At 42.3% G+C, this 23502-nt stretch overlaps 1 protein-coding gene across 3 annotated transcripts in view; it reads left to right on the plus strand.

The window, feature by feature from the left end:
* Positions 1-246: 246 nt before the first annotated feature.
* Positions 247-23502, plus strand: part of CUL5 (cullin 5) — a 94891-nt gene continuing 71635 nt past the window's right edge. The window contains exons 1-2 of one of the 3 annotated variants that reach the window (XM_058686657.1): positions 247-372; positions 19127-19236. In XM_058686657.1, the coding sequence (XP_058542640.1) occupies positions 349-372; positions 19127-19236 (134 nt within the window). In that variant the 5' untranslated portion in view covers positions 247-348. Of the gene's footprint in view, positions 373-19121; positions 19237-22425; positions 22679-23502 lie in introns of those variants that run through there. The other 2 variants (XM_058686658.1, XM_058686659.1) reach the window with 2 other exon arrangements.

Consider the following 23502-nt stretch of genomic DNA (forward strand, 5'->3'; position numbering starts at 1 on the left):
AGGCTAATCCGAAGGAGTGGGGAGGCTCGTGGAGTCGATGCTTCCTCTTCCAATTCAGGTCGGCTCCCGCTACCTCGTCACCATTCGCCGCTGCCGTCTCCCCGAGCGTTTGCATGAGCTCTTTCGCGTGGGGGAGCTCCGGTGACCATGTAGGGGGGACGAGTGAGGAAGCTCCAGGTGCCCGGGACGAGGTCAGCGCTGTCGGCACGCCCCCGCGGTGCAGAGCACACCCCCGGTGCGGGCCGGCGGGCGGGTCGGCCCCGGTGGGAACCCCGGCCTCCGCCTGGGGCCTGGCCCGGAGCGCCACGAAATCTCGCGCCGTCTCGCGAGACGCTAAGTTGAAGGAACATGGCGACGTCTAATCTGTTAAAGGTAAGACCCTCAGCGCAGCCCGGTTTGGACCCCGCGCCCCCGTTGGGCTCGGCTCGCCGGGAGAGGCCCGGTTCGGGCACAGCGGCGGAGGGCGGGGAGCGTTCGGGGGCCGTCCGCCGCCGCGGGCCGGAACGCGGGGGTCTGTGGCCTTGGGGTCGGGAGGCGCCGGCCGTCCGCCCCGCCGGTCGGCCGCGGTGTGCGAGGCCCGGCGCGGGGGACCAGCTCCGGCCCCGGGGCGGCGGGTGCGCGGTGCTGCCGCGCCCGGACCCGCCGGGCCGTGCGCGCTCTCGGGGGTCTCGGCTCTCTCCGAGGCGGGCGCCCGGGACGCGTGAGAGGGCGATCCGAGAAAATGCTGCCCAGTAGGTTTCAATGACTTGACTGACCCCCTCCCCCTCCCCGCTCCCACCTTCTGAATTTCTGTTCGCCGCGTCTAGTCTGCCAGCGATTCCCGGCCGCACGGCGAGCGGGGCCTGGCTCTCCTGTCGGCCCCCTGCGCCTTCCGTCCTGCTCTCCGGTTCTGGAGTTCGGGTTTTTCCTTGGGAGACTGCCTCGCGACCCCGGTGCGGTGCAGCCGGAGGACCGAGCGAGGAAGTGCTCCCGGCGGTGTGGAGCTTGGGAAAGTTACGGGATCCGAGGAAACGGCTCGAGTTAGTTAGCGTGTGGGAAGGCCGGGAAGGGCTAGGCCCGCAGGAGCGTCTTCTCTCCCATCAGTTAAAAAGTTGGGAGGAGGAGAAGACACGGCACACGGATAATAGGAAGTACATGAAGATATGCTGGCACCTCACTTAGGTCTCCTTTAGGCAACTGATGATAACTGTCCGACAGGTGAGACTGTCTTAGGAAATGTAGACCTAATTTTATTAGTGTAAGAGGCGGTATAGCTTCCGCTCAGCCTGCCACTCAGAAGCTGTGTGACTTTTGGCAAGTTTCTTAACTTCTCTGTGCCTAGGTTTCCTTACCCATCACAGGGCGTTATCAATAGCACCTATTTCATAGGAGCATCGTTAAGATTGAGTTAATGTATGCAAAAGGCTTAAAACAGTGACTGGCGGGGAATTCGTACACAGTACACACGAATAACTTGAGTTACTACGACTGCTGTTTCTCTCAGAAAACGAATTCATGGGCATCGAGTAACCCATTCTACCCTCCTTTTGTAACAGTATAGCAGAGTTCTGATCGGGTCAGAAAGAAAAGTTCTGAAGGCGCCTGTTGGTGCCTCTGCTTGTTTATATAAGCGGTAGTTAATGTTATTCATTGAAGTGTGCTTAAGAAGTATTTGGGTTTGTGATTCTTTGTGATTTTTTTTTTTTTTGGCTTGATGATTACTTGGATGTAAACCAAGGCCCTCCCCCCCCCCCCCAAGAATTATCTCTCAGAAAAGAGAAAGTCGCTTTATTCTATTCCGTACAAAGCCTTGCCAAGCTAAGCGACTTCATAAATACTAGAAGAGTGCTTACCTTGTCGGGATTACGATTCTTCGTACCCAACGCCCACCTATAGAACGAAAAGACTGCTTGAAGGTATAGAAAATGGGCATTTAGGACTCAGGTTAAAAAGTTCACAGGGATTCAAGAAGTTCTGAAATACTGTATATAATATTTCATATTATATATACGTCATATTACATATAATACTTCATATTAACTCAGACAACGTTTGTAAATTAAAGGAAGGTGGTAATGCTTTGGAAAAAAACAGGTGAATGAATCATTCAGTTCAGTGAACATGAAGACACATGCCAAAGTCACACTGGAAATTTTTCAGTGAAATTGTTTCATGAAGTGTTGAAAAGGGGGAGAGTGAATTTCTGAATATTGTTTAACAAAGTCTGCGATTTTAAAAAACGTATAACCAGGGGCGCCTGGGTGGCTCAGTCGGTTAAGCGTCCGACTTCAGCTCAGGTCACGATCTCGCGGTCCGTGAGTTCGAGCCCCGCGTCAGGCTCTGGGCTGATGGCTCAGAGCCTGGAGCCTGCTTCCGGTTCTGTGTCTCTCTCTCTGCCCCTTCCCTGTTCATGCTCTGTCTCTCTCTGTCTCAAAAATAAATAAACTTAATTAAAAAAAATACGTATAACCAACGTAGTGAACGTTATAAATAGACATTTGATTCTTCTGTCTGTATCACCAAAAGTTTCCATGTTCAAGTTGGCCAGAAAACTGTTGTATTGGTTTTTTGTTTGTTTTTTGCCTTTTTTCTTTCTTTTTGGGGGTGGGGAGAGAGGTGGTCTCATTTTTATACTTAACGGAAGTAACTAATTAGGAGTGCCTGGGTGGCCCAGTGGGTTGAGCATAGGAGTCTTGATTTCGGCTCAGGTCTTGCTCTCAGGGTCCTGGGATAAGAGCCCCGTGTTGGGCTCCGCACTGAGTGTGGAGCCTGCTTCAGATTCTCTCTCTCTCTCTCTCTCTCTCTCTCTCTCCCTCTCTCCCTCTCTCCCCTCCTTTCCAGCGTGTGCAACATGTCTCTCTTTCTCTCTCTCTTAAAAACAAAAAGTAACTAATTAAAAAGTGAACTGGGGCGCCTGGGTGGCTCAGTCGGTTAAGCGTCCGACTTCAGCTCAGGTCACGATCTCGCGGTCCGTGAGTTCGAGCCCCGCGTCAGGCTCTGGGCTGATGGCTCAGAGCCTGGAGCCTGCTTCCGGTTCTGTGTCTCCCTCTCTCTCTGCCCCTTCCCTGTTCATGCTCTGTCTCTCTCTGTCCCAAAAATAAATAAACGTTAAAAAAATAAAATAAAATAAAAATAAAAAGTGAACAGTCTGTCTTCCTGGAGAAATGTAGTGAGACCCTGCCAGGGTAGACCCATAACATAATTCATAGGCTCATTTAAATTCAAGTCTGGGGGTACCCTTGAATAGAGACAGAGCTGGTTGGGTGTGGCCACGTTAGCCTTATTTGCTTTTTTGATAGGACGAATAGCGTGATTCACAAGAGAAATATGCCTTAGACGTTGTGCAGTTAGATTTCACCAGATCATATTTGCCGAAATTGTCATGTCCTGGGGTTACAACGGAGAAACATGGGCTAGATGACAATACAGTTAGAATTTGCTTCATTATCAGTTAAACAGCTGTACCTGAAGAAATGATAAGTGATAAATCATCAACCCTGAAGGGAGGCTTTCAGTGTTCTTCTGAAAAAATAAGTTCTTTTCCTGTTTGCCAGTAACTTGGGTGAAGTTAAGATTTTGGACTTTGTGGATGACCGTTTGGAGGGATAGCTAATATGTTTTGAGAGATAACAAGATTGAAACTTTGATGTGAAACTTGCAAGTCAGTAGGCAAAGCAATACAAACCACCTACTTTTTTAATATTGGAATTTGATATAATACTTTGTTTAAAGCAAGTGGACTATGGCTGGATTTTGGAAGTCTTTTGAATATACAGAGATTGGTGGTGTATGTTTTGTCATAAACAATTATCAGTTGTTTGGGGGGTTTATTTTGCCTAAAACCTTTCAATATTACTACTCTGTTTTTTTAACATATAATTCTTGTTCCTTTGCTTTTGCAGTATCTAGGCCCTAAGTGCTCTTTGCTATTTTCTTCATTTCTAGTTGAGAATCCTACCCCAAATAGCAGTTGTTTAAATCTTATTTTTCAAGTCTCCACCCCATTTAATTCTTAGCCTATTACTTTATTCAGTTATTTCGAGTGCCCTTAACCTTGATCAGTATCACCAATTTTTCCAGTTTCCCTTAGAGTCTCCTCTTTTTCAAGGCACCCACTGTATTGCTTCCTTCCATTCGTTCTTCAGCCTTCATTCCACCCCCCCCCCCCCCCCCCCCGGACTTGTCAGTACATTCCCTGTGATTTTGTTTCAGTCTCCTCCTCACTTCTATAGGGATAAGAAAGTTCCCCTGTCTCCTGGTATAAACTTCACCTGTACTCTGCTTTGGCCACAAACTTTTGCCCTTTTTTCTCTTTCCATTCATTCTCACTGTTGTTTGAAAGGTGGCCCCCACTCACTGCCTTTATAATTCTACACCTTTTTCTTTAACTGTGACCCGACTCTCCCCTGACCCCCACCTGCTTACAGTGAAGCTGTCGGTCTCAAGAGCAATAGCAACTTCGTGATTGCGAAATGTTACGTCCATCCTCTCTTCTGATATTGTTGATGACTATCTCTGCTTCCCTTTTAATTTTTCTGAGGTTCTCTTTTGGTGTCCCGTCTCTCAGATCACTTGTGTTTTTCTCTGACCTCCCTCCTGTCCTCCCCAATGTAGTTATTTCTTGGGATTTAATCTTCAGCCCTTTTCTATCTTTGTCCTTCTGTTTCTGGGGCAGTCTTAACTCCCATGATTTCACTATTTTTATCTCTTAACTCTGATCTGAGCTCTGGACCAAAACACAGTTCTGACCATATCACTTTCCTGCTCACATACCTTTGATGGTTCAAATTCTTTGATATCTTTCCAGTTGGGTCTTCTCCCTAATATCTGTCTCCCTCCCATGTCCTCTCCTCCTCTCTCCCCTCTCTCTCTCTCCCTCTCACCCTCTTTCTCTCTTTCTCTCACATATCCCTACCTCTACCTGGCTGGTTCCTTGTTGGTTCAGTAGTATACCACTATCCCTCAATATTTGCCTGTTAAATTCATTTTTAGTCATTAAGACCCAGCCCAGATTCCTCCTTTCTTCTTAGAGCTCTCTTTTCAAATTGTTGCCTGCCCTGCATAACCAGAGCACTACATCAGGTTTTTTCCAGCACTTATATATTATATATTTGTGTACTTATATACTTGTATACTTATATATTATATACTTGTATACTTATATATTACATATTTGTGTACTTATATGTTATTTTCATAACAGTTACATACTTATACATATACACATGTGTGTATACGTGTATATAAGTATATACATATAAGTGTACTTACAAGCATATACTTATACATAATGCATATATACTTATATATTATTTGCATAATCTATTTACATATCTAGCTCCCTTCCAAGATTGTAAGCCCCATTATTGCAGGACTTTGTTATTAATCTTGATGCCTTAACCATCAACTGCAGTGATCTGTTTATGGTAGGTGCTCCATAAACGAGTGATAATTGCTTAAAAAGAGGAGTCGAGTGAAGTATCTGCATTGTAGACGCTCTGTGAGTGAGTGTTGATTGGTTAAAAGAAGAAATTTCCGGTTCTGTTCCCTTCTAATTAGATCCACAGAGGTGGTGGTGGGGGGCCTGGGTGTCTCAGTCACTTAAGCATCCAACTTCGACTCAGGTCATAGTCTCACAGTTCATAGCCTGGAGCCTGTTTCCGATTCTGTGTCTCCCTCTCTCTCTCTGACCCTCCACCACTCGAGCTTTGTCTCTCTCTCTCTCACCCTCTCTCAAAAATAAATAAACATTAAAAAGTTTCTTTAATTTATATTTTTTATGGAGAGAGAGGCAAAAAGCATATAAACAAATACATTCTATAGGCCAGGTATATGCTATGAAGAAAAACAATTAGGGAAAGGATAGAGTGGAATCTGGTGGGGTTTTTTTTCTTTTCCATATTTTTACTTAAATTCTAGATGGTTGACATATACTGTAATATTGGCTTCAGGAGTAGAATTTAGTGGTTCATCACTTACATACAATACCAAGTGCTCAAGACAACAAGTGCCCTCCTTAATGCCCATCACCTACCCACCTCCCTCCATCAACCCTTTTTGTTCTCTGTAGTTAAGAATCTCTTATCTTTTGCTTGTTTGTTTTTAAGTTTGTTTTGAGAGGGAGGAAGGGAGACAGAAGGGGAAGGGCAGAGAGGCTAGGAGAGAGAGAATGACTGACAGCTCTGAGCTCCATGTGGGGCTTGAACTCACCAACGGTGAGATCATGACCTGAGCTGAAATTAAGAGTCAGATGCTTAACCGACTGAGCCACCCAGGTGCCCCCAAGAGTCTCTTATGATTTGCCTCCCCATATCTTTCCCCCACCCTCTTCCCCTGTGTTCATTTGTTTTGTTTGTTAAATTCCACGTATCAGTGAATTAATGGTATTTGTCTTTCTCTGACCGACTCGTTTTGCTTAGCATAATACACTCTGGTTCCATCCACGTTGTTGGAAATGGCAAGATTTCATTCTTTTTGATGGCTAATATTCCATCAAAAAGAATGAAATCTTGCCATACATTTATAGCACATCTTCTTTATCCATTGATCAGTCGATGGACATTTGGGCTCTTTCCATAATCTGGTTATTGTTGACAGTGCTGCTGTAAACATCGGGGTTCATGTGTCCCTTCGAATCAGTATTTTTGAACCTTTGGGTAAATATCTAGTAGTGCAATTGCTGTGCTGATGAGGGAAGGCCTCTGAGGAGAGGACATTGGACTGGAGACCTGAATGAAGCAAGGGAAGAAGCCTGTACATGTTTGGAGAAGAGTTTCATGTAGAGGGAATGGGAACAGCCTGTGTAAAAGCACTGAGTCAGGAACATGCTTGGCAAGGAATTATGGACATGATTATCAAGATGTGAATGTTGTCAATGAATGGTTAAGATACCCAAGTGCATGATTCCTTTTAATTTGTATTTGAACGTAAATGAGAGCCTTATTTAAGAACGTAACTCGTCAGTTTTCATTGAGTTGTGGGAAATTGCCCTTCTGAATGGGTATGTAAGAGGCACACATGATCCTTAGGGGGCCTGCCCTCCCTCCAGTGTCCTGTCCTAGAGACATGCTTACATTTGACACAGCTTAGGGAAAAAAGGAATTCAGGGTTATGATTGTTGGCCATGGGTAGAGGTGGAAGTAGGAATAGTAGACTGAATTAGTTACTATAAAACTGTGATGGGGCACCTGGGTGGCTCAGTCAGTCAAACATCCAACTTCAGTTCAGGTCATGGTCTCGTGGTTCATGGGTTTGAGCCTGGTGTGGGGTCCTGTGCTGACAGCTCAGAGCCTAGAGCCTGCTTTGGATTCTCTGTATCCCTTTCTCTGTACCCCTCCACCACTTATGCTCGTGCTCGCTCTCTCTCTCTCAAAAATAAATATTTAAAAAATTTAAAAAGCAATGATAAATGTAAATGTGAGAATTGTTCATATTCTGTGAAGAGAAATGAGTGAACAAAATTACCATTATCTGGAGGTGATGTATATTAATTATTGCTGCTAACAGAACGTGACAGTTTAGGATGAACTTTGAGAGATCAGTTGTTTATCAATGGATTAGAAGAGGGGAATTTTAGACTGCAGGAGGTTATCAGGAGGACGCTAGACATCCGTCTGGTGGACAGAGGAGAAGGCTGGAGAAGAGAGATAGACAAAGACAGGTGTTTCTTATTAGATGTTTTGCTAGGTGTCCTGGTGAACCCAGTTGTGTCACAGAAAGCCATCTGACTCTTGCTTTGGTATAGTAGGTAGAATAAATTGGCACCTGATGGACTGTGTAAACACCCAAACAAGTTACAGCTCAGGTTAAAACATTGGTCATAATAGATGTAGTACTTACAAGTAACTTCAGGGATATTTCATCTCTGTACAGAGTTTGTTCATTCTGCAAATATGTAGGCGTGTATTCTGTGCTGGATACTATTCTGTGATACAGTAGGGAATGTGACAGATAGGGTCCTTAGTCTTTGGAACTTCTATTCAAATGTGTAAATACTGACACCAAAGAAGTAACACATGGGGTAGTTTTGCAGTAATGAGAGCTGAGATGAAAACAGTATAATCAAGAGTGTTTAGAAGCTGGGGGCACTGTCTTACAACAAAATAAATTTGTTCCCCTAAATATTGCTTTCAACTATGTTCTGTTGAATTTTCCTTCTCTGCCACTTGATGACATTTCAGCCCCATCTCCTAACTTTCTGGTCTTTAAAAAAAGTTCTGTTACCCATGGTGCCTGGGTAGCTCAGTTGGTTAGGCATCTGACTCTTAGTCTCAGTTCAGGTCTTGATCTCTCAGGGTCGTGAGTTCAAGCCCTCTGTTGAACTCTCCGCTGGGTGTGGAACCTACTTTAAAAAATGAAAATTAACAATTCTATTACTCTACATTAAAAATTTCAATCTCTGGGCGTCTGGGTGGCTCAGTCGGTTTTGAGTGTCTGGTTACAGCTTGGGTCGTGATCTCATGGTTCGTGAGTTTGAGCCTCACATCAGGCTTGTTGCTGTCAGCACAGAGCCTGCTATAGATCCTCTGTCTCCCTCTCTCTCTGCCCTCCCCCCCCCCCCCCACTCACACTGTCTCTCTCTCAAAAGTGAATAAACATATATAAAAAAAACATAAAATTTTCAGTCTCAAAGCCAAATTAAATCTCCTGTATGCTTAAGATCTAGGTTCTGGATCTGCAGAGAGGAAAGGGGGAAAGGCAGTTTTCTTAGGACCTCTGTGGGGCAATACTGATGCTAGACTTGAATGGTCTGCATTCTGCCCAGGGCAAAGTCCTGAGGTGCACTGGTGAGCTTGGCATATTTAAGGAGCACCTTTAAAAGGTTGGTGTGGCTGAAACATAGAATTGCCAGGATTTGAATATATACTGGAGTTTTGTGGTTCTTTTGGTTAATGGGGGTTGCAAATGTAGTTTTAAAATCACATAACTGGGAGTACCAGTGGCTCATAGACCATATAGGAACCCAACATTCAAATAGCTAGCCTCATTGTTTACAGGAAAGACCCAAGATAAATACACAAATTGGATTCCTTTTGTAAACTAATTAGGGTGCCATCATTTTTTTTTTTTTTAATTTTTTTTTCAACGTTTTTTATTTATTTTTGGGACAGAGAGAGACAGAGCATGAACGGGGGAGGGGCAGAGAGAGAGGGAGACACAGAATCGGAAATAGGCTCCAGGCTCTGAGCCATCAGCCCAGAGCCTGACGCGGGGCTCAAACTCACGGACCGCGAGATCGTGACCTGGCTGAAGTCGGATGCTTAACCGACTGCGCCACCCAGGCGCCCCTAGGGTGCCATCATTGAATATAATTCATAATCAGTAGGATCAGAACTTCACAGAGGGAACAAATACAAATCTTAAACCAACTAAATTCCCTGTGTCGTCAAAATGTTCTGGGAGTGAAAGAGTGCCGATGAGTAAAAAATAATTCTAATTGTGTGCGTGATATTATTTCTTGTCTTGACTCAACTTCTTCTTTAACTTTTCTTGTACTTTTGTTATCATGAAGAAGATGTATAGAAATAATAAACTTTATTTTCTTCCAAATGCAACTTTTTAAAAAAATTTATTTAAATATTTTAGTAATTTCTACACCCATTATGGGGCTCTAACTCACAGCCCTGAGATCAGAGTCACAGGTTCTCTCCATGGGGTGCCTGGGTGGCTTAGTTGGTTAAAGGTCTGACTTCAGCTCAGGTCATGATCTCATGGCATATGAGTTCAAGCCCCGTGTCCAGCTGTGTGCTGACAGCTCAGAGCCTGGAGCCTGCTTCTGATTCTGTGTCCCTCTCTCACTCTGCCCCTCCCCCACTTGTGCTCTGTCTCTGTCTCTCTCTCAAGAATAAAAAATATTAAAAAAAATTTTTTTTAAAGATAGTTACAAGGGGCACTTGGGTGGCTCAGTCACTTGAGCAACCAACTCTTGATGTGGGCTCAGGTCATAATCTCACCGTTTTTGAGATCGAGCCCCGTGTTGGGCTCCTCATTGAGCATGGAGACTGCCTGAGATTCTCTTCTCTCCCTCTACCCCTCTCCCCTGCTTGAGTACTTTCTTTCTCTAAAATGAAATGAAATGAAATGAAATGATAAAATAAAATAAAATGTTACAAATTAAATACAGTACTAAAAAAATAATTTTTAAATGAACAATACTAGCATGCCCATTTTTAAAGTAAGCTTTGTTGAAATATGACCTGTATACAGAAATGCACACAAATCATAAGTCTATGGTTGGATGCATTTTTATAAAGTAAACATACCTGTATAATCAGCACCCAGATCTAGAAATAGAATATTTAACAGTATCCCTGAAAGCCCCCTCTCTGTTGTCTTGTGCTAGTCTCTAACTTGTAACCCCTTCCACAAGGTAATCACTATGCTGACTTCTAATAACTGTAGGTGTGTTTTGTCTGTTCAGGAGCCAATGTGTACTCTTGTGTGTGACTTTTTTGCTCAACATGATTTCTTTGAGATTCCTCTTATTACATGTTAAATTTTTGTTGCTGTATAGTGTTCCACTGTTACGAATATTTCACAGTTTATCCATTCTCTTGCTGATGGACTTTTAGGGGTTTATGGTTTTTTTACTATTGTGAATTGAGATACGATGTCTTTTGGTAGACATATGTGTGCAGCTCATTGGGAAGCATACCTAGACATGAAATTGGGGGTTCACATAGTATGCATATGTTTAGCTTTCATAGATACTGCTGAAGAGTTTCCTCTTTACACTCTCACCAGCACATTGAGAGTTTTGGTTGCACTGAATTTTGTCTAATACTTGGTATTGTCATTCTGTTCTATTCTAGCTTTTTTGGTGGTTTATAGTGATTTTTTTCTCATGACTTTAATATATGTTTCCCTGATGATTAATGATGGTGGGTGCTTTTTCATATGGTTATTGGCCATGTAGATACTGTCTTTATGGAGGGTCTCTACCAGTGTTTGCCAAGTTTTACATTGGATTGTTTTTCATTTCTTAACTGATTTTTAGGAATCTTCACATGTTTTGCTTTGTTTGGAATCTTTACATATATTGGATAAGAGCCTATTTTGGATATATGTATTAGAAATAATACTTCTTCCACTATGTGGGTAGCTTTTTCAGTTCCTGAATGGTGTCTTTTAAGACTAAAGTTTTTATTTTTTTATATTGTACGGTTTATCAATTCCTTTCTTTGTGGTTAGTGCTTGGTTAAAAAGTCATACAAATGATCCAGACTCTACTTGCATTAATACCTTATTTAAAAAAAAAAAAAGAACATAAAATTAATTTATTTGTATAGTTTTGAGCCTCAAAAGTATATCCTGGGACCCTTCTAGGAATCCATAAACCACAATTTAAGGAACACTATATTAGAGTGTGAGTTCCTGGAAGACCTTTCATTTATTTATTTAAAAAAATTTTTTTAATGTTTGTTTATTTCTTAAGAGAGACAGACAGCAGGGAATGGGGAGAGAGAGAAGGGTACAGAGGATCCAGAGCAGGCCCTGTGCTGACAGCAGAGAGCCCAGTGCCGGGCTCGAACTCATGAACTGTGAAATCATGACCTGAGCCAAAGGCAGATGCTTAACCGACTGAGCCACCCAGGTGCCCCAGAACACCTTTCATTTATAAGTCCCAGTGACTAGCATAATTCTTCATGTGTAGTGGGCACTCAAGACATTTGTTGAATGAGTAAATGTAATAAATAAATGATGAAGAAACCCCTCAAATAAGGTCAAACTCTTCTATCAGTACTGTTCTTTTTTCTTTTTTTTTTTCCCTTAAAATTAGTTGTTTTGGTTTCTAAAAATTCAAGGACTATCAAAATTTCTTTAAAAAGGATTTTTTTCTTTATAAAGGAAACCTAAAGGTCTTTTTCTTTCAAGATTTTATTTTATTTTAAAATGTTTATTTATTTATTTTGAGAGAGAGAGGGAGAGAGAATGGAGGAGGGTCAGAGAGAAAAGGAGAGGGAATCCAAGCAGGCTCCATGACACAGGGCTTGATCTTACCACCATGAGATCATGACCTGAGCCAAAATCAAGAGTCAGATGCTTAACCAACTGAACCACCTAGGGTCCCCTTAAGACTTTATTTAGTAATCTCTCCATCCAATGTGAGTCTTGAACTTCAAATCCTGAGATCAAGAGTCACATGCTCTACCACCTGCCAGCCAGGTGCCCCTGCAAACTAAAGGTTTTAAAGGGAAGCGTACTGTGAAATGTCTCATTTCAATGGAGAAAGATTTTTAGCTTTTTGGAAAATAGTATTATTTCCCTTCTGTACCACGTTTGAAGATAACTAAGTCTCTTTTTATAGTGATGGTTCTATCTTGTGGTTTTTAGATGGTCACTTAATTTTTATAATCATAGTTTTTTGGGGTTTTTTTCCTGCATTTTTTTTAAATGAAATCAAGTCAAGGGTTGGCTCTGACCCATACGTTGCAAGTCCCTCTACTGCTCATTCAAGAAAGATCCAGGAAGTAGTTAAGAATGTGGCAGAACTAACAGAACTAAACTGCTTGGATTTGAACCCCTGCTCTACCACTCATTATCTATAACCTTAGGGAAATAACCTAACCTAATTTCAGGTACAGTGTACAATTTTTTCATCTATAAAGTGAGAATAATAATATACCAAACACCTAGGATATTTATAAAGATTAAATGAATCAATACTTGTAAATTTTATTTAAAGTTTACTTATTTATTTTGAGAGAGAGAGAGAGAGAGAGAGAGAGAGAATGAATGAGCAGGGGAGAGGCAGAGAGAGAGGGAGACAGAGAATCACAAGCAGGCTCCACACTGCCAGTGCAGAGCCCAACATGGGGCCCAGACTCAAAAACCATAAAATCATGCCCTGAGCTGAAATCAGAGTCAGACGCTTAGCTGTTTGAAACACCTATGCACCCCAGTGCTTGTCAGTATTTAAAATAGTACCTGACACATAATTAATAGATTTTATAAAGTAAAATGATCAAAGTGGTTGATGTACATTGAAGATTATAATGAAGTTAAATAATATGAGAAATAAATAACTCATATTTACAGTTATCGGATATTCAGACTACCCAAGGAAATGTGAAAGAAGCTTTGTGGAGATTAACAAAAGGAGATCCTCTTTTGTATCACAGATAGCACATATAAAAAATTTATTGGGGGCGCCTGGGTGGCTCAATTTGTTGAGTGTCTGACTCTTGATTTCAGCTCAGGTCATGATCTCATGGTTCATGAGTTCATGCCCCACATTGGGCTATGCGCTGACAACATGGAGTCTGCTTGGGATTCTCACTCTCTCCCTCTCTCTCTGCCCCTTCTCTGCTCACTCGCTTTCTCTCTCTCTCTCTCTCTCTCTCTCTCTCTCTCTCTCTCTCTCAAAATGGATAAATATTAACAAAATTTTTTAAAAAATTGTTGGCTATAACCCCAAATTAGCAAAATGCCATATGTTTGCAATGAAAGAAAAGTGGAGGGGCGCCTGGGTGGCGCAGTCGGTTAAGCGTCCGACTTCAGCCAGGTCACGATCTCGCGGTCCGTGAGTTCGAGCCCCGCGTCAGGCTCCGGGCTGATGGCTCGGAGCCTGGAGCCTGTTTCCGATTCTGTGTCTCCCTCTCTCTCTGCCCCTCCCCCGTTCATGCTCTGTCTCTCTCTGTCCCAAAAATAAATTAAAAAAAAAAAAAAAAAAAAAAAAAGAACATAAACTCTGACTGCTACTTGCTACCTCCGTTGCCACTCTACTGATCCAGTGCTTTTTTCACTTGAAATCCATGACCACACTCTATAAATGAGCCCCGTCACATTACCCTGGTCATTTATTCTACTTTCCTCAGTATCTGTTTCACATCTTTTCTCTCAAACTTCTAGTATGTTCTTACCTGTCTTCCAAGGCATTTTCCTTTTTTCTACATCACTGAAAACGTGAAGTAATCAAAAATGAACTTCGGAGAGTGGTACTTACTTCATCTACCCTTCTACTAACATCTGCATGTATGTACTTTGCCTTACCTTCTTACGGTAGAGTTATTTCCTCCACCTTGTGCCCTGTGCCCCTTTCCTTCTTGCTTACCCTGGGAAAATTAAATTTCAATTCACATTCTCCAGCACTTTCCTTCCTTTTCTCTCACGTCATCAGTGTTATACCCTGGAATATACCCATCAGTATAAAAATATACTGTGTCCGTCCCATCTGAAAAGAAATTTTGTCTCCCTCTCTGCATCAGCTACCATGCCACTTCTGTGCTCTTTTACAGTAAGACTGCCAAGAGTTGTCTGTACTTTTCCAGTTTTCTTTCTTTCTCTTTTCTCTCTCAGTTCCATTCCCCGGCTTTTGTCCTTACCGCTCTATGAGAACTGCTCTTACATTATTAATACGAAGGTCTCCATGACTTCCGTATTTGTTTTTCAGTAGTCCTCTTACATAATCTTCCAGGAGCATGTGCTGCGCTCGATCACTCCCCCTTCCTTGATACGCTTTATTCCCTTGGTTTCCAGAATCCTGTGCTCTTGATTTTCTTGCCACCTCTGCGATTGTTCCATCTCCTTTCTTATTTCTTATTCTTCTCACCCTTTCATGTTGGGTGCCTAAGGCCTCGAGCCTGGCCCTCTTCTCTCATATTCACTCTCTTGGTAGTGACAGTAACAAGTTGTAAAACCCATCTGTACTCCAGTGACTTGCATATTTTAATTTCCTGCCTAGACCTTTCTATAAATTCTAGAGTTTCTTATGAAACAGCTAATTCAACATCTTCAAAGGGCTGTTTAATATATGTGTCAGGTGTAATGTGTCTGAAATCAAACTCCAGGGCTTTCCTTCTTAGCCTGTTCCATCTACAGTTTTTTCCATTTCAGTTGACGGCAGTGCCATACTTCTTGGATGTGTCAAACGACAAAACTAAAACAGTTAGGTAACAACTTTGATGCCCTTGATGCTAGGGAAGATGATCCATGGATTGAGGGAGTACAGTGCCTAACAACCCGTGGAACACTCTTCCTAAAGGGTTTGTGGCAAGCGAAAGCTTTATAGAATGTTAGAAGAGGCAGGACAAAAACAGGGCCTGATTGGTTAGGATGTTGGAGATTTTCCATATAAAGCAAGTAGGTCCTCTGCTGTAGGGTAGAATAAGCTAACTAAAGCTGTGTAGGAGGACTGTGATTGGTGTTAGGTTTCCTTGGCAGTAAGGTTTTTCCCCAACTGCAGGCTGACTTAGTTTAGATTTGGACATGGGCTGGGCCCCTGCAGTGGACCCCATTTTGTGGGTCTTAACATATCAGACAAAAGCCTTAGAGTCATGCTTTACTCTTTTCTCTCATCCCAGATGCATACTGTCAGGAAATCCTGCTTAGTGCCTCCTTTAAAATTTGTTTTTAATATTTATTTATTTTTGAGAGAGAGAGAGAGAGCACAAGTGGGGTAGAGGAAGAGAGAGACGGAGTCATAGACTCCGAAGCAGGATCCAGGCTCTGAGCTGTCACCACAGAGCCCGATGCGGGGCTCAAACTCACGAGCTTCGAGATCATGACCTGAGCCAGATTTGGCCACTTAACCGACTGAGCCGCCCAGGTGCCCCTACTCTGGTCTTTACAAGGGCTGCTTCCTCTGCCTGAAATACTCTTTCCTGAGGTATCCTTCAGGACCTGCCCCTCCCTGGCTTCCCCATAACCTTTCTGTGTGTTTGAGAAGAATACCTGTGAGGGAGGGAGTTGGGCTGAAAGGAAGAAAGGATAGAGGGCAGGGATGTGGCAGATGCTGAAATCTTCTTGGTGAAAGAGCCAGGGGGTGAGATATTCCCAGATAGTAGCAGTTGGTGAGTTCAGCCTACTTGCTGTTCTGAGTAATAGTGGAAGAAAGCAGAAGAGACTTTGCAGCAAATTAATAGAGATAAGGCAGCCTTCAGTTAGCCAATGGAAGCATTCATAAATCAGGGTTCATAATTGGAAAGTCCCTTCACATATTAATAAAGCACTCTCTTTTGTAGATAGATTTGGTGTCCTGCTGCTTAGTTATGATTTAATGAAGTGCTCTTCAGTTTAACAGAGAATAGACCAAAGAATTGCTTGAGCACCATTTTTTGGATCAAAGAATAATAGAAAACATTCAGTTATTGCATTCTGTTTTTAATTTAGTATTGGGGAAAATGTTTCAACAAACAGAAGACCCAAAATGTATTTCCTGTTATTTTGCCATAGCTAATAGATTTCAGAGTCTAACGAGTATTTATCTCAAAGACCTGTTTACTCCAGTTCTCTGTACCTTTTTGATTTTTAATTATAAGATTTATACCATGTTTAATTTTACAAATTGCCAAAATTGCTTATGGAAATGGACTTAGTTGACATTATAATGTATCCTCTAATTAAGGGCATATATAATGAGTCTGCATGTCTCAGTCAAGAAAACTTTCAGTGGTTCTTTCAAACTTGTTTATTTGCATGCTCCTCCCTCAGAGGGAACAATAGGAAAAGTGAAGCCGGCCGTGAGGTTAGTACACAGAATTTATGCCGTAGAATTACAAATCTAACTCTGAATTTCTCCATAGTCAACACTGAGAGGAAAGTTACCTACATGATTCACTGAAGTCCATAAGGTAAAAACAAACTAGCTGTTCAGGGGAGAAGCACAACTAACCCTCGCACAAAATTTTGAGTGAATACACTCGTGGGTGCTTATAATAAGAATACTGTGATTAAAACAGATAGGTACCTGCGGCCAGACAGTTCAGTAACTTTTAGGATCATCATTGTTCATGGATACAGGATGCGAGCATGATCTGGCTGTGACCTCTGTCATCTCATCGATTACCAGGGTTGATTTGGTTGATCTGGCCGGTGAGGTGGGTGTGCCCTTCCTCCCTCACCACTCCCATGTGCGTCCCTCTTCATGTGCACGCTTGGTTGAAGGGGATGACCAAAAAGATTAAAAGGAAAAAAGAAACATTGTCTGTGGATGCAAGAAGCATCACTTGCTTTCACAAGAGTTTAGTGTTAGTAGTTCTTAGCCTGTGTTTGGTCATAAACCCTCCAACATTTTTATGTAGTTTTATCATGGATTAGCTAAATATGCTGATTCTGAATTTAAGAGATTCTGATCCAGTAGGTCTGAGGTAAGTTTTAGAAATGTATATGTGAAACTACCAAGCAGGTGATTCTGGTGTAGGTTCTGGTTAGACCACATGCTTAGAAACCTCTCCTGGGTTATAATTTCAGGGAATTTGCGGGTCCCATGCCATCAGTCTGGAACCTTATCTGCTATAAGTGAGCGTCATCTTCAACGTTATATATAGTGAAAGCAATCATGAATTTCATAGGTGTGTTTGTAAATGTTTCATAGGCATGTTCGAAAATTGGTGACTTTTGTGGAAATTTATTGGTGAAAGCAAGTCCCGTGGCCCCAGTTACCTTGAAAAGGAATAGTAGTAATTGACTAAACACATACAGTCTCTCTGTCTTGTTAGTAATGTAATGAATTGATGACCGTTTTTAATATTCAGCTACTTCCACATTCGTGGGATAAACCACGCGTGATTATGAAGTGCCATTCTTTTGACATGCCACTTCCTTAACTTGCTAATGTTTAAGATTTTGGCATCTACGTTCTCATTACATCTGTATACAGTTTCTATTTCTTGTGCTCTTCTCAGCAGTTCGCGGTCAAGTATTTTGTTAGCATTAAAAAAGGAGTGGGATATTTTTCTCTTCTTTTGTCGTTTTTTTTTTCTTTCAGTTTTCACAGTTTATGTAGATTTTCATTACACTTTTTGTGGGCAGTTCAGGGCAACTATGAAATTAGAAGGCTCAGTCTCCACACACAAGACCACCCTCACTTCTGATACCAGCTACAAGTTTGGAGGGTTCCCCAAACCATCCTGAGGTTCAGTAGTTAATTAGACTCATAGATCCTGATATGGTTTATTATGAGAAAGGATACAGATAAGATCTGCCAAAGAAGGAGACACATAGGGCAGAGTCTAGGAGAGTTCCAGACAAGGAGCTTTCCTCTTCCTCTCCACTGTAGTCAGATCACCTCTCTATCTTGGCCTTGATGTGTGACAGTGTGTATTGGGTCCTGCTAGCTGTGGTGGCCCTCTCGATCAGATGGGGGCCCCCAAATGGGGGGTGACAATCAGGTGGAAGCCAGTGGTGTGGGCGATGAAAGGATTCACCCAAGGCAGCAGCAAGGAGATAGAAGTTCATTGAATGAATTGCAAGGGAGTGGCAGGCAGGACAGCCGAGGAGAGACTGTCTGCTACGAGGCAGTGGATGAAGGCTATACTTAAAGAAGAAAGGTGAGGAGGTATGGGGACACAACAAATTTCCCCTTTGTTGGTAACTGTGCCTGGTTGTAAGTAGCCCATTGGTCAGTTAGGGCTTATGGATAGTTTGAGGTGGGTCACCTCGTGGGTCTGTCGGTATTCAGTCAGGGGATTGCTGTGGGCCCTTTACTTTTTAAAAGAGACCTCCACACTAGCCAGGGAAGCTCATCCAACCTTTAGTCTCCAGAGTTTTTTGTTTTTGTTTTTTAATTTTTATTTTTAAGTACTCTCTACACCAAACTTGGGGGTCAAACTCACAACCCTGAGATCAAGAATCGCATGTTGCGCCCACTGAGCCAGTCAGCACCCCTAATGTCCACAGTTTTTATTGGGGCGACGTTATGTAGGCACGACTGACTGATTACTTGTGAATCATCTCGGTCTCCATTTTGGTTAACCCAAAACCACCTCCCATAGTTACGCTGGTGTTTCTGGATTGGTCAGCCCCCACCCTAAGGACTCCATAGGTGTGGCCAGCGCCCTCCCTGAATCACGTTTGTTAGATTGTCCAGTTTGTCCCAAGGTTACCAGGTGAACAAAAACTCTCTTATCAGATGTACATTCTAACAGCCCACAGATTAACTACCAGAAGTCAAGGACAAAGGTCAGAAGTTGTCCTTGGGCAAGGCGAAATTCTTTCCACGTTTGTACAATTAGTTTTCTTTTTTGTGGTGTCTTCCTGCGATTCTCTGAAACCAGATTAACTTTCTAGGGATTCCATTATAGAAAACGATTCTTTTACATGTCCAGCCTTGTGTTTCTCTAGCTAACTCTAAAAGACAAAAATAATGGACACTTCTGATTTAACTGCATTTAAATTAAACTGTTTATCTTTTTTTTTTTTTTTAAAGAATAAAGGTTCACTTCAGTTTGAAGACAAATGGGATTTCATGCGTCCAATTGTTTTGAAGCTTTTACGCCAGGAATCTGTTACAAAACAGCAGTGGTTTGATCTGTTTTCGTAAGTAATCCATTCACTCTAACTTTTTGCTAAAGTAAAGGAAATTTTGGTGATGCATTTGTATATTCAAATGAAATGCTGACTCTAGACTGGACTGTTTACTCGTTTACAATTATTACTCGTCCAAGCCCTCATCTCCATTCAGTGATTTGCCGGGAGGATTCAGTCATACTCACAGCTGTGGTTTATTACAGCAAAAGGATACAAAGCAAAATCGGTACAAAGAAAGGCACAGAGAGTAAAGCCTGGGGAACGATGGGCACAGGCTTCCAAGAGTACTTGTGTAATCACACAGGACACACTTCACTTCTCCAGCGACAGGATTGACACCATGTGTGATATGTTGTTTAATTGAGACGCTCTTGGAGACCCCGTCCTGAGAGTTTTCATTAGGGGCTGGTCACAAAGGTAGCCTCTGCTTGATATGTACCCAGATTCCAGATGCTCAGAGAGAGCGGGTGTTCAGTGTAAACCATAGAGTTTGTACGTATTTTGTACGTTTAAGGCACCGGGGTCCATTCCTATCATTAGGAGAGTTTTATATCAGTGTAGGAAATTGTTGACCATTTAAATTAATTCTTGGCTTTTGACCGAAAATGTCTTAACAGCAAAACTGTTACCAGTGGGATACCACAGGGCACGGCAAGACCAGGCTCTAGTACTGATTTCAGTTATGTGTTTTAGAGGTCCTAGATTTAATGAGTGACAATAAATCCCATCAACCGTGAAGTTTATTTTAGGAAACTAGGTGGTTTTCTCCTTCAGTTTCAATAATGAACCTTTTTTTTTTTTTTTTTTTTTTTTTTAATGTGGCCTGAGCCATCAATTCAGGCCCAGCACACCTCTGGCCTATACGTGGAAGCACACCTGAGAACTGTCCAGAGTCTTAGCAGCGTTATGATCATTACAGTACATCCCCAAAGAAGTGCAGTCTCAGAGGACCTGTGCGGCAACCCAGATACAAGGAGTTTGCAATTGTTAAGGGACTCCAGGCAAGACATACATTAGTCAGGTCGGATGTGATCACCAGCCCCCAGTTTCCCTCGTCCCGGAGGACCTTTGGCTGTAGAGTTCTCAATCCATTTCTGTTAATTCACTTCAGGCCTTGTCTTCAGATGAGGTGCCTAAAGGACATTAGTTCCAGATAGTTTTGTTTATTCATGACACCAACTGATTTGCCTCATTAGTGGATGATGTTTAGATGTGTTCTTTGTGGAGCGTGTAGGAGTTGGGCTGCGTCCTCCTGTCTCTGAGTATGGTGAAGTTTGACTTCAGGGTCCTCACAGCAGTGTGGAAGGCTAATGTCAGGAATTTTAGAATACTTAGGAAAATAAAAAATCAGTAGTGCCTTCCTCTTCCCGTGAGCCTTCTCAGGTGCTGGGTTTGGTTTTTTCTCTCTTGTAAAATCACTGTGTCTCACTCAGTAATGAAAACTGCCCCCCCCCCCCCCCCGCCGTCAGGTGGATTTGCAAGAGGAGCAAAAGCATTTTTACAGAAAAACAATTTTTACACACCTTAACTAGAAAGATGTATCATTTTTAGGTGTTGGTCTGGATGAAATTCCAAATTTTCAGAAAGTTTTAAAGTTTATGTCACCTCCCATGCCTTTTGTCCCAATCATTTATCTAGTGAGCAGCCTAGAAAAGATCACTTCCTTTCTGGAGACAGCGGCCTTTAGCAACCAAGGTGCCTTACTGAGGTGAGGTGAGTGAAATAGAATCAGGTTATTATTCATCAGTTGTTGAAAACTGCAACAAGTCCAGAAAACTGAACACCAGTCAATCACAGTGAGATTGACTACTCTTGCAGCTCTTGGTGGTGACCACAAGTTAGGAGTGCAGTTAGTCTCTGTATCACATGTAGAGCGTCAGCCAGAAGCTTGACTTCAGACGGCTCCATCAGAGAATAAGCCCTTTTCTGTAGGCATCTGCAAGTGATTCAGGTGGTCCAGCCAGAATCCGTGATGCTTTCAGTCTATGGTTCTGCAAAGGGGGTCTGGTATCTGCAGCGGTCCTCATGGCAGACCTCTGCTCGCTGAGTATACGTTGGCTCTTTAGTTCAGTACAGCTTATGCTGAGGTTGAAACAGTCAGAAACAGACAGTATCCAGTTTCAGCTCAGAGACCAGGCAGTTAAGATCTGTGAATTCAGGACTCTAAAAAAGAGAGCAAGTTTTCTTCTGCAGCAGGAAGCCAAGATGCTGCAGGCACACAGTCATGTTCCAAGTCCAAGTGACAAGCAAGACTTTTCTAAGCCTTTTTTATCTTACCAGTCTTGGAGTCCAAATTGACCCACTCAGAAATATGCACATCAGGCTGGAAAGTCATTAGCCTCTGAGGGTCAGACATCTGATTTCGCCAGAGCTCAGTGGCCACTAAAAACTGCTTTTTAAAACTCCAAAAGTATTTCTGTCTGAAGATTTCCTTTGTTTTCATGTTGTCTTCTCAACATACTAATAGGTAAAAATAATAGTAAATATCACCTGTTACAGAGACTTTTATTCTGTTGCCAATATTCAAACACTTTAAATGCCAGTCACCTCCCCAGCAACTCAAGGCAAGAAAATTGTGTCCGCTAATTTTTAGGGCCATACTTTCCTGATAGATACAACCCCTCCAGCAGTTACAAAAGTACAAGCATATAGCATTTTGCATCTTTTTTGGCCATACATCCAGATATAATAGCTACAAAATACAAAGCCATTTTTTAAACCTCCTCCCCTGACCTCCTGTTCAAACCCCTAGCAGTAACTTTAGCATTTACAGTTGCTGGGAGTTCCTGACTGGAGTGCAAGGGGCCTGGAGAAGGATTTTGCTTCAGCAATAGCTGTTGGGCTGAAGAAACAGCTGGAGTAGTTTCTTCTCCCTGCAAGCACCCCACCCCCAACGTTTTCTCCCATGGTTTATATAAAGCTTTCTCCAACCCTGGCATCTCATTTAACTCTTTCCTCATGGCTGCGGGGGAAACCAAAATCAACATTTGACATTTTTGGTTCACCCAAAACTCTGGGCCTTTTCTCTTTCCAATTGGAGGCAAGAACAGAAATCACAGGTGTCACCCAGACTGTGCCGTTTCTCCTCCTACTTTATCGGCATGGCCAAAAGCAGCCAGGGGATTGAGCTAGCCAACTCTGCTGGGGTTAGACCTTTCGTTTTCAAATTTCCGAGGTAACTCTTTTCTCTTCAAACAGATAGCAACTCAGCTGCTGTTTCATACCATGGATGATTTCATAGCCCCCCAAACGACAAAACTTCATCATCCCATCACTTCTTCCTCTTACCAGACAGTGCTGTCACCGTGTTTCAGTGAGTCACAGCGGTGCTAGTGAATTCCACTTCTGACACCAGTTGTATCAGTTTCAAGACCACCTCGAGGTTCATTGATTGCTTGGAGTACTCCTAGGACTCAGCATATAGTCATCTTCATGGCTCTGATTTATTACGGTAAAGGATACAAAGCAAAATGCAACAAAGGTGGGGTGGCAAGTCCAGGGGAAACCAGGTACAAGTTTCCAAGCATCCTCTCCCATTGCAGTTACACAGGAGACACTTCTCCAACAACTAATTGTGACAGCACATGTGAAATTATGTCTACTAGGAAAGCTCATTAAAGACTCAGTGCCCAGGGTTTTTACTGGTCACAATAGCCTCTGCCTGACATGACCTAAAATTCTGGACTCCTAGTTGAAAAGCAAGTGTTCATCATAAATCAGATTGTTTACTGAAACATTAAGGCACCATGAGCCATTCTTATAGGGAAACGGTGAGAACCTTTGCAAAATTCAAGTTCCCAGATAGTAGCCAAGCACCAGCCTTGCAAGCATAGCTTCCTAAGGATAACTGTCTCAGACTTGCTATAATCTTTTTGTGTATGGTCTAGTGAAATACTCTACTAGTGAGTTGTAGGTGTGTGACTGAGTAACCCAAACACATTAAGCTGTTGTGCTCTTTTTCTCTTTATCACATAAGAAAAATTTAATTTCCCTAAATAATGTAGAACTTGTTGCATAATATTAATTAACTTACACACATGATTCTGCCTTTTGAAAAATTAGAGTTCAGTAAGAAATAGCTAAGCCCTTTAAAAAATTCGTAGCATTCATGTATATTATATATTTTTCTTAAATTATTTGATTAAACTATTTTATGAATAATATGTTGAATGTGGTGGGGTTTTTTTGGTTTTGTTTTGTTTTTGCCAATTTGTGTTGATAACATCATTTATCATGTAGAATAATGCTTGTTTCCTGTGCACTCCTGACCAGGAG

This window comes from Neofelis nebulosa, chromosome 10 (assembly GCF_028018385.1).
Source record: "Neofelis nebulosa isolate mNeoNeb1 chromosome 10, mNeoNeb1.pri, whole genome shotgun sequence".
NCBI lineage: Eukaryota > Metazoa > Chordata > Mammalia > Carnivora > Felidae > Neofelis > Neofelis nebulosa.